Source organism: Notolepis coatsorum, assembly GCF_963971535.1.
Source record: "Notolepis coatsorum genome assembly, chromosome: 6".
Lineage (NCBI taxonomy): Eukaryota > Metazoa > Chordata > Actinopteri > Aulopiformes > Paralepididae > Notolepis > Notolepis coatsorum.
This window is the reverse complement of record NC_140170.1, coordinates 4,060,628-4,072,735: the sequence shown is the minus strand read 5'-3', so window position 1 is coordinate 4,072,735 and position 12,108 is coordinate 4,060,628. Positions and strand designations below refer to the sequence as shown.

General features: G+C 43.0%; 1 protein-coding gene across 1 annotated transcript in view; it reads right to left on the bottom strand.

Moving 5' to 3' along the window:
• Positions 1-11,763: 11,763 nt before the first annotated feature.
• The window catches only part of LOC311230746 (liprin-alpha-2-like), a gene marked incomplete at both ends in the record, with an annotated part of 40,140 nt that continues 39,795 nt past the window's right edge, over positions 11,764-12,108 (bottom strand). Inside the window, one exon of the mRNA XM_084317105.1 lies at positions 11,764-11,883. Coding sequence (XP_084173231.1) covers positions 11,764-11,883 — 120 coding nt within the window. The remainder of the gene's footprint in view (positions 11,884-12,108) is intronic.

Sequence of the window (12,108 nt, the reverse complement as noted above, 5' to 3'; positions counted from 1 at the left end):
ACATGGAGTAATCATGGAGTAAACATGGAGTAAACATGGAGTAAACATGGAGTAAACATGGAGTAAACATGGAGGTAAACATGAAGTAAACATGGAGTAAACATGGAGTAAACATGGAGTAAACATGGAGTAAACATGGAGTAAACATGGAGGTAAACATGGAGTAAACATGGAGTAAACATGGAGTAAACATGGAGTAAACATGGAGGTAAACATGGAGTAAACATGGAGTAAACATGGAGTAAACATGGAGGTAAACATGAAGTAAACATGGAGGTAAACATGGAGTAAACATGGAGTAAACATGTAGTAAACATGGAGGTAAACATGGAGTAAACATGGAGTAAACATGTAGTAAACATGGAGGTAAACATGGAGTAAACATGTAGTAAACATGGAGGTAAACATGGAGTAAACATGGAGTAAACATGTAGTAAACATGGAGGTAAACATGGAGTAAACATGGAGTAAACATGGAGTAAACATGTAGTAAACATGGAGGTAAACATGGAGTAAACATGGAGTAAACATGGAGGTAAACATGGAGTAAACATGGAGTAAACATGTAGTAAACATGGAGGTAAACATGGAGTAAACATGGAACATGGAGTAAACATGGAGTAAACATGGAGTAAACATGGAGTAAACATGGAGTAAACATGGAGGTAAACATGGAGTAAACATGGAGTAAACATGGAGTAAACATGGAGTAAACATGGAGGTAAACATGAATTAAACATGGAGTAAACATGGAGTAAACATGGAGTAAACATGGAGTAAACATGGAGGTAAACATGGAGTAAACATGGAGTAACCATGGAGTAAACATGGAGGTAAACATGGAGTAAACATGTAGTAAACATGGAGTAAACATGGAGTAAACATGTAGTAAACATGGAGTAAACATGGAGTAAACATGTAGTAAACATGTAGTAAACATGTAGTAAACATGGAGTAAACATGGAGGTAAACATGGAGTAAACATGGAGTAAACATGGAGTAAACATGGAGTAAACATGGAGGTAAACATGGAGTAAACATGGAGTAAACATGGAGGTAAACATGGAGTAAACATGGAGTAAACATGAAGTAAACATGGAGTAAACATGGAGTAAACATGGAGTAAACATGGAGGTAAACATGGAGGTAAACATGGAGGTAAACATGGAGTAAACATGGAGTAAACATGGAGGTAAACATGGAGGTAAACATGGAGTAAACATGGAGTAAACATGGAGGTAAACATGGAGTAAACATGGAGGTAAACATGGAGTAAACATGGAGTAAACATGGAGTAAACATGGAGTAAACATGGAGGTAAACATGGAGTAAACATGGAGTAAACATGGAGGTAAACATGGAATAAACATGGAGTAAACATGGAGGTAATATGGAGTAAACATGGAGTAAACATGTAGTAAACATGGAGTAAACATGGAGGTAAACATGGAGTAAACATGGAGTAAACATGGAGGTAAACATGAAGTAAACATGGAGTAAACATGGAGTAAACATGGAGTAAACATGGAGGTAAACATGGAGTAAACATGTAGTAAACATGTAGTAAACATGGAGTAAACATGGAGTAAACATGGAGTAAACATGGAGGTAAACATGGAGTAAACATGAAGTAAACATGGAGTAAACATGGAGTAAACATGTAGTAAACATGGAGGTAAACATGGAGTAAACATGGAGTAAACATGAAGTAAACATGTAGTAAACATGGAGGTAAACATGGAGTAAACATGGAGTAAACATGAAGTAAACATGGAGTAAACATGGAGGTAAACATGAAGTAAACATGGAGTAAACATGGAGTAAACATGGAGTAAACATGGAGGTAAACATGGAGTAAACATGGAGGTAAACATGGAGTAAACATGTAGTAAACATGGAGTAAACATGGAGTAAACATGGAGTAAAAATGGAGTAAACATGTAGTAAACATGGAGTAAACATGGAGTAAACATGGAGTAAACATGGAGTAAACATGGAGTAAACATGGAGTAAACATGGAGGTAAACATGTAGTAAACATGGAGTAAACATGGAGTAAACATGGAAGTAAACATGGAGTAAATATGGAGTAAACATGGAGTAAACATGGAGTAAACATGGAGTAAACATGGAGGTAAACATGAAGTAAACATGGAGTAAACATGGAGTAAACATGGAGTAAACATGGAGTAAACATGGAGTAAACATGGAGTAAACATGGAGGTAAACATGTAGTAAACATGGAGTAAACATGGAGTAAACATGGAGTAAACATGGAAGTAAACATGGAGTAAATATGGAGTAAACATGGAGTAAACATTGAGTAAACATGGAGGTAAACATGAAGTAAACATGGAGTAAACATGGAGTAAACATGGAGTAAACATGGAGTAAACATGGAGGTAAACATGAAGTAAACATGGAGTAAACATGGAGTAAACATGGAGTAAACATGGAGTAAACATGGAGGTAAACATGGAGTAAACATGGAGTAAACATGGAGGTAAACATGAAGTAAACATGGAGGTAAACATGGAGTAAACATGGAGTAAACATGTAGTAAACATGGAGGTAAACATGGAGTAAACATGGAGTAAACATGGAGTAAACATGGAGGTAAACATGGAGTAAACATGGAGTAAACATGTAGTAAACATGGAGGTAAACATGGAGTAAACATGTAGTAAACATGGAGGTAAACATGGAGTAAACATGTAGTAAACATGGAGTAAACATGGAGTAAACATGAAGTAAACATGTAGTAAACATGGAGGTAAACATGGAGTAAACATGGAGTAAACATGAAGTAAACATGGAGTAAACATGGAGGTAAACATGGAGTAAACATGGAGTAAACATGGAGTAAACATGGAGGTAAACATGGAGTAAACATGGAGTAAACATGGAGTAAACATGTAGTAAACATGGAGTAAACATGGAGTAAACATGGAGTAAACATGGAGTAAACATGGAGGTAAACATGGAGTAAACATGGAAGTAAACATGGAGTAATCATGGAGTAAACATGGAGTAAACATGGAGTAAACATGTAGTAAACATGGAGGTAAACATGGAGTAAACATGTAGTAAACATGGAGGTAAACATGTAGTAAACATGGAGTAAACATGGAGTAAACATGGAGGTAAACATGGAGTAAACATGTAGTAAACATGGAGGTAAACATGTAGTAAACATGGAGTAAACATGTAGTAAACATGGAGGTAAACATGGAGTAAACATGTAGTAAACATGGAGTAAACATGGAGTAAACATGGAGTAAACATGTAGTAAACATCGAGTAAAAATTGAGTAAACATGGAGTTAACATGGAGTAAACATGGAGTAAACATGGAGTAAACATGGAGTAAACATGGAGTAAACATGGAGTAAACATGGAGTAAACATGGAGGTCCCCTGCGATGTTCTTCTCAAGTGTTCACTTCAAAATGCTGAGTGTAGACTTGACCCTCAACCAGGCTGGTACTTCTGACACTAAAGACCCATCCCCCCCAATACACACACACAGGCCTGCACACGCACACGCACGTACACACACACAGGCCTGCACACACTCACACAGGCCTGCACACACACATGCCTCCACACGCGCACACACACACACACACACACACACACACACACACACACACACACACACACACACACACACACACACACACACACACACACACACACACACACACACACACAGGCCTGCACACGCACACACACGTTATCCAGTTCTGCTGACAATGGGTTAAGATGACGGGAGGTTTATGAGTGACTGTGACAACCTGCTGCCGCCCCCCCCCCCACCCCCCCCCCCCCCCCCCCCCCTCCTGGGTCTGGAGTCACACAGAAGTCTTTGTACTCGCTGCACCATCAGTGTCTATCCATCACAGACTAACCTGACAGCCAGCGCACTGCTAACCCTGCTCTGAGACACCAGCCTCTACCCCCCTCTCTCTGCTCCTCTCTAATCCTCTCGTCTCTACTCCTCTCTGATCCTCTCTGCTCCTCTACTCCTGTCTCCTCCTCTCTGCTCCCCTCTCCTCCTCTCTGCTCCTCCTCTACTCCTCTCTGCTCCTCTACTCCTGTCTCCTCCTCTCTACTCCTCTCTGCTCCTCTCTGCTCCTCTCTACTCCTCTCTGCTCCTCCTCTCTACTCCTCTCTCCTCCTCTCTACCCCCCTCCTCTACTCCTCTCTGCTCCTCTCTACTCCTCTCTGCTCCTCTCTCCTAATCTCTACTCCTCTCTGCTCCTCTCTCCTAATCTCTGCTCCTCTCTGCTCCTCTCTACTCCTCTCTGCTCCTCTCTGCTCCTCTCTGCTCCTCTCTGCTCCTCCTCTCTACTCCTCTCTGCTCCTCTCTGCTCCTCTATCCTCATCTCTGCTCCTCCTCTCTGCTCCTCTCTGCTCCTCTCTCCTCCTCTCTGCTCCTCTCTCCTCCTCTCCTCTCCTCTCTCCTCCTCTCTGCTCCTCCTCTCTGCTCCTCCTCTACTCCTCTCTGCTCCTCTCTACTCCTCTCTGCTCCTCCTCTACTCCTTTCTGCTCCTCTCTACTCCTCTCTGCTCCTCCTCTCTACTCCTCTCTACTCCTCCTCTCTGCTCCTCTCTCCTCCTCTCTGCTCCTCTCTCCTCCTCTCCTCTCCTCTCTGCTCCTCCTCTACTCCTCTCCTCTCCTCTCTCCTCCTCTCTTCTCCTCCTCTACTCCTCTCTGCTCCTCTCCTCTCCTCTCTCCTCCTCTCCTCTCTCCTCCTCTCTGCTCCTCCTCTACTCCTCTCCTCTCCTCTCTCCTCCTCTCTGCTCCTCTCCTCTCCTCTCCTCTCTCCTCCTCTCTGCTCCTCCTCTACTCCTCTCCTCTCCTCTACTCCTCTCTGCTCCTCTCCTCTCCTCTCTCCTCCTCTCCTCTCTCCTCCTCTCTGCTCCTCCTCTACTCCTCTCTGCTCCTCTCCTCTCCTCTCTCCTCCTCTCTGCTCCTCCTCTACTCCTCTCTGTTCCTCCTCTACTCCTCTCTGCTCCTCCTCTACTCCTCTCTGTTCCTCCTCTACTCCTCTCTGCTCCTCTCTGCTCCTCTCCTCTCTACTCCTCTCTACCCCCCTCCTCTACTCCTCTCTGCTCCTCTCTCCTCCTCTCTGCTCCTCCTCTCTACTCCTCTACTCCTCTCTGCTCCTCTCTCCTCCTCTCTGCTCCTCCTCTCTACTCCTCTCTGCCCCCCTCCTCTCTCCTCCTCTCCTCTCTCCTCCTCTCTGCTCCTCCTCTACTCCTCTCTGCTCCTCTCTCCTCCTCTCTGCTCCTCCTCTCTCCTCCTCTCTGCTCCTCCTCTCTACTCCTCTCTGCCCCCCTCCTCTCTGCTCCTCTCTGCCCCCCTCCTCTCTCTCCTCTCTCCTCCTCTCTGCCCCCCTCCTCTCTGCCCCCCCCCCCCCCTGCTGTAGACTGCTGACAGAACCATGTCCTCGGCCAAACCACCACCCAGAGGCCGCGAGATCCATCTCCTCACAGAGATCCATAAATTCCCCCCTGTTTGAACAGCAAGCTATAAAATGTGTCTCTTCAGGGATTAGTTTTAATTAAAACTAATACGTACTTCTATACTAGATAACAGAGTGTGGACTTGAGTCATTACAGTATGACTTGGAATACGTACTTCTAACAGAGTTTGGACTTGAGTCATTACAGTATGACTAGGAATACGTACTTCTAACAGAGTTTGGACTTGAGTCATTACAGTATGACTAGGAATACGTACTTCTATACTCGATAACAGAGTGTGGACTTGAGTCATTACAGTATGACTTGGAATACGTACTTCTAACAGAGTTTGGACTTGAGTCATTACAGTATGACTAGGAATACGTACTTCTATACTCGATAACAGAGTGTGGACTTGAGTCATTACAGTATGACTTGGAATACGTACTTCTAACAGAGTTTGGACTTGAGTCATTACAGTATGACTAGGAATACGTACTTCTATACTCAGTGGCGGACTGGGACACAAATTCAGCCCGGGACATTCAGACGCACCAGCCCACACACCGGCCCACGCACCGGCCCCGAAACCGGCCCACACAACGGCCGTTATGAAACACTTGTCCAGTATTAAACAACCCAAGGCTGTGGCTAAGGAGTCAACATCAGGGAGACCAAATCTACACACCGCCCCTAGATGTGCACTCATGCACAGTGCACACACACACACACACACACACACACACACACACAGAGACACACACATACATATACCGTTACTTCCTGTCATTGGCATATGTTTTTTTTTTTTACTAACATCTTAGTGCCTCATTAGCCTAGGGATTAAGGATACATGAAGTATTAACTACACCATAATAATATTGAGGTTTTGATCCATAGAAAAGGTCTGTGCTACACAATTTCAGTTAGATTGGATTTATTGTCCTTTAATTTGGCACTCATGACATTAGTTGCTTGCCGTTTAATCAACATCAAAAGACCCCCCACTTCCTCCCAGACACCCATTCCAAGAGCTTGTTTTCTCTCTCTCTCTCTCTCTCTCTCTCTCTCTCTCTCTCTCTCTCTCTCTCTCTCTCTCTCTCTCTCTCTCTCTCTCTCTCTCTCTCTCTCTCTCTCTCTCTCTCTCTCTCTCTCTCTCTCTCTCTCTCTCTCTGTGTCTCTCTGTGTGTGTGTGTGTCTCTCTCTCTCTGTGTCTCTCCCTCTCTCTGTGTGTCTCTCTCTGTGTCTCTCTCTCTGTGTCTCTCTCTCTCTTTCTCTCTCTGTGTGTCTGTCTGTCTGTCTGGACTGGGCTCTCTCTCTCCCCTCAGGGTCAGCTGTGCTGGACTGGGCACTCTCTCTCCCCTCAGGGTCAGCTGTGCTGGACTGGGCGCTCTCTCTTTCCTCAGAGTCAACTGCATAAGAAGAACATCAGCAATCAATAATAATGGCTTGAATTCATACAGCGTTTTTCAGCCTTTTGAAAACACCCAAAGTAGTAGTAGTAGTAGTAGTAGTAGTAGTAGTAGTAGTAGTAGTAGTAGTAGTAGTAGTAGTAGTAGTAGTAGTAGTAGTAGTTTATTCAGTCATCATCTCACACAATACAATATACACCATCATTTAACAATATTTGATTTTACAGTGACTGAGAAGGTACAGACTGAAGCAATGCTTATATAGCCTATGCCTGTCCTATATTCTTAACAAATTAAAAAAATTAAGACTCCAAAACAGTATTCTAAAAGAAAATAGCAAAAAAAAACAGTATTATTCACCCTTGTAGTTTTCAAAAATAGCTTTACAAACCATTTTCTTAAAAACCAAAAGCGAATTACTCATTCTTAACTGTATATCAGCATTGTTCCACAAAGCGCTTCACAGAAACCATCAAGCATTCACACTCACACAGTTATACGCTACTGGTGGTCGTGAGCAGCATCAGCAAACACAGCTTCCCTGTGGCAGACTGACGGAATCATGTCTGCTATTCAGCGCCAACCACCATCAACAACCTTCATAAATACATTCAACATTAATGGAATAGGCTAACTACCAACTTAGCTGTAGCAGTTAGCTGTTATATGCAATCACATTTGTTTAACTACGGGGTAGTAGTTGACCTAGTTGTTAGCTTAAGCTAGTTAGCTCTGGTTATCTACAAACATGTAGATGAGACTAATCGAGAACATGGCGAACTGTTGGGAATTCTAAGGTACATCTTATTTAAGCATGTAAAATGGCAACTAATCAATTCAATCAATTAGATTACCAATATTATATCAACATGAAAATTTGAAAGGGAACATAATAGTATTTTATTTGAGTATTTACTATTATAATATTAGTAGCCAATTAATTTGCAGCAGGTCCTAGGTTCTGATTGGCTCTCTAGGTTAGCACTTTAGCTTCTGATGCTGTGGTGGGCACTAGTCCTAACATTGCTAACTAAACTTTTAGTCAGAGAAAAAACGTCACGAGTCACGACTATTTACGTCCACGTGCTGTAAGGAATCAGGAATACGGAAAGCACATTGTCTTGTAATAGAATGACTGAAATCACTGCAAGAACTAGTATAGGCTAGCTAGCCCTCATGAACCGGCACACACCAACAGTAGAATATGCACTAGGCTACTGCACGCACCTGTCATGTTACTGTTGGTTCCTTCCACTTGAACTTCATCATCATTAGCAGCAGCAGCTACTCTAACGCCAGCCCTTCCTCTACTAAACATGTCTGTAATTTTAGAACATTGTTCTGCGTCTTTTACTAGCAATTCTAGCTTTTTCAGCTCCACCCTTTCTTTTTTTGCATTCTCCATTTCTGCGCTTCTAGGCCTACTCGCGGTTGGGAGGAAACGTGAATCTCATTCACTGATGTCTCATGTCTCATTCAAGACTGGCTAACAAAAGCATGTCTTTCACTTAACACCAAGAAAACAGTGTGTATGATGTTCACAAAGTCACCAGTAGAGGTCACTCACTCTAATGTGTTTCTGGGAGAGGCGGAGCTGGACATTGTACATTAATTCAAGTATCTTGGGGTCACATTGGACTCTACATTGACCTTCAAAAAGTAATGTGAAGAAAGTGACAAACACAGTCAAGTTTAACATCGAAAACTTCAGGCAGATCAGGCCCTGCCTGCATTCAATGATTTTATCACACATCGAGTACTGTTTTATCAACTGGTCTCTTTCATATGTCACTACTCTTACACCAATAGAATTACTCTACAAAAAAGCCATAAAAGTATTTGATAGGAAACCAATTTCATTTCATCACTGTAATGTTTTAGAAAAACATAACATGCTAAGTTTCGAGAATTTCCAAGTTTTCAAATATACTTGCTTCATGTACAAGGTTCTGCATGGACTTGCCCCTCCCCCATTGAATGAGTTCATCCAACAGAAAGCAGACACTGGCATTACCACCAGGGCCATCAGTAGAGGGGACTGTAAGGTGCCTTTTCGGTATACTACCATTGCAAAAACTGTGTTCTCTGTTAAAAGTGGTAACTACTGGAATAGCCTACCAGTTGTGATTAGAGAGTGCCCTACATACTCCATGTTCAAGACCCATCTTAAACTGCATCTTAAGGCAAACCAGAACTGTGATCATTTTTAATCTGATTTAGTTTATGCAACTTGTTTATTGTTTTATTGCTGGCCCACACACTGGCCCACACACCGGCCCACATAATGGCCCACACATTGGCCCACATACGGCCCACACACTGGCCCACACACTACACCGGCCCACACACTACACCGGCCCACACACTGGCCCACACACCGGCCCACACACTGGCCCACACACCGGCCCACACACCGGCCCACATACTGGCCCACACACCGGCACACACACTGGCCCACATTAGTGGCCCACACACCGACTCACACACCGGCCCACACACCGGCCCACATACTGGCCCACATACTGGCCCACACACCGGCCCACACACCGGCCCACATACTGGCCCACACACCGGCCCACACACTGGCCCACATACTGGCCCACACACACTGGCCCACATTAGTGGCCCACACACCGACTCACACACTGGCCCACACACCGACTCACACACTGGCCCACACACCGGCCCACACACCGGCCCACACACCGACTCACACACTGGCCCACACACCGGCCCACACACCGGCCCACACACCGACTCACACACTGGCCCACACACCGGCCCACACACCGGCCCACACACCGACTCACACACTGGCCCACACACCGACTCACACACTGGCCCACACACCGACTCACACACCGGCCCACACACCGACTCACACACTGGCCCACACACCGGCCCACACACCGACTCACACACTGGCCCACACACCGGCCCACACACTGGCCCACATTAGTGGCCCACACACCGACTCACACACTGGCCCACACACTGGCCCACACACTGGACCACACACCGGCCCACATTAGTGGCCCACACACTGGCCCAAAAAAAAAAGTTAAAAAAAAAAAAGTTAAAAAAAAAGTATATATATATTTTTTTTTTGGACCAGTCCACTTTGGTTCCGGCCCATCGGGATTTGTCCCGAACGTCCCGATGGCCAGTCCGCCACTGTCTATACTAGATAACAGAGTGTGGACTTGAGTCATTACAGTATGACTTGGACTTGAGGCACACATTTTATGAGATGAATTGACCTACTGTACAACAGGACAACAGGACAGCAGGACAACAGGACAACAGGACAACAGGACAGAGGGAAATGACTTGAGACTTGACTTTTCTACTCATGCATGGATGACAAGCGACTCCATTGGTGTTTGATATACTTGAAACAACTCACAATATATATTGTTGATGTATATAAACTAGGGCTGTCAAAATGAATGCTTTAACTTTGGAGATTAATTTAAATAATTTAAAGCAGTGGTCACCAACCCGTCGATCTTGATCGACTGGTCGATCTTTGAGACTGTCCCTGTAGATCTTTCCATGAAAAAAAAAGAACGAAAAAAAATGTTAATCTTACCCTGAGAGTCCACATTACAGTTCTACTTTTGTTTTGATGTGAAAAGTGATGCTGCACTTAGCACTGACTGAGAAAGTACACATACAGTTCTACTTTTGTTTTGATGTGAAAAGTGATGCTGCACTTAGCACTGACTGAGAAAGTACACATTACAGTTCTACTTTATAAAATGCTAATTGTAAATATGTCTGTCAATGTTAATAATATGAGAAAGTCCACATTACAGTTCTACTTTTGTTTTGATGTGAAAAGTGGTGCTGCATAAGATGACTGCACTTAGCACTGACTGAGAAAGTACATAATAGTTCTACTTTGACGTTTTAATGTTGGACCAAAGCATTGCATGTAATTAGAATACAGGCAAATAAAAGTCATTTAGTTTAAAGTACAATCTTGGCTGTCTTTTTCTCTCAACGCTTCAATAGGTAGATCTTGCCTTCACCAAAAAAAAAAGTGATCTTGGGCTTAAAAAGGTTGGTGACCACTGATTTAAAGCATTAAAATAAATGAACCTAGATTAATCTATGGAGTGAAAAATCTTCAACTTCAAGTAATTTTTTTTTAATCTATTGACATCACTAATATAAACAAATCTTGTCAAAAAAATCTATTTGTTGATGTGTGTAAACAACATCACTGTTTATTTGTTGATGTGTGTAAATACATCATGTTTATTTGTTTGTGTGTAAACACCATCATGTTTATTTGTTGACGTGTGTACTGTAAATACATCACTATGTTTATTTGTTGATATATAAACAAATCCCTGTTTATTTGTTGATGTGTGTAAATACATCATGTTTATTTGTTTATGTGTGTAAATACATCATGTTTATTTGTTTATGTGTGTAAACACCATCATGTTTATTTGTTGACGTGTGTAAATACATCACTATGTTTATTTGTTGACATGTGTAAATACATCATCATGTTTATTTGTTGACGTGTGTAAATACATCACTATGTTTATTTGTTGATGTGTGTAAATACATCATCATGTTTATTTGTTGATGTGTGTAAATACATCATCATGTTTATTTGTTGATGTGTGTAAATACATCATCATGTTTATTTGTTGATGTGTGTAAATACATCATCATGTTTATTTGTTGACGTGTGTAAATACATCACTATGTTTATTTGTTGACGTGTGTAAATACATCATCATGTTTATTTGTTGACGTGTGTAAATACATCATCATGTTTATTTGTTTATTTATTTTGTTATCCTACATGTGACTTCAGCTTGACTTGGCCTGTTTACTCTTGGGACTCACTTGAGACTTGGATCCTACAGCTTGTGTCGTGACTTGCTTGTGACTGGAGTGAGAGTGACCTCATGGGGTCCCGCCTCCTCCACCCCAGATGACCAGTCCACGGGCCGCTCGTCAACACCGCGGGGGTCCGTCACCTGTCCCGGGGGGGGGGGGGGAGTACGAGAAACACTGATCTGCTCAACTTCATCCATCTGGCCCCTGCCATGTATGGATTAGGACACGGTGGAGCACCTGGACAGTTCTGGACAGTTCTCTGTCTTTAAAAGTTCCTTCCTTTAAAATAGGACTTAAAACATACCTCTTCACAAAAGCCTGCTCTTAGTTTTAACCCTTTTATACATGCCTTGTGTGTTTTATCC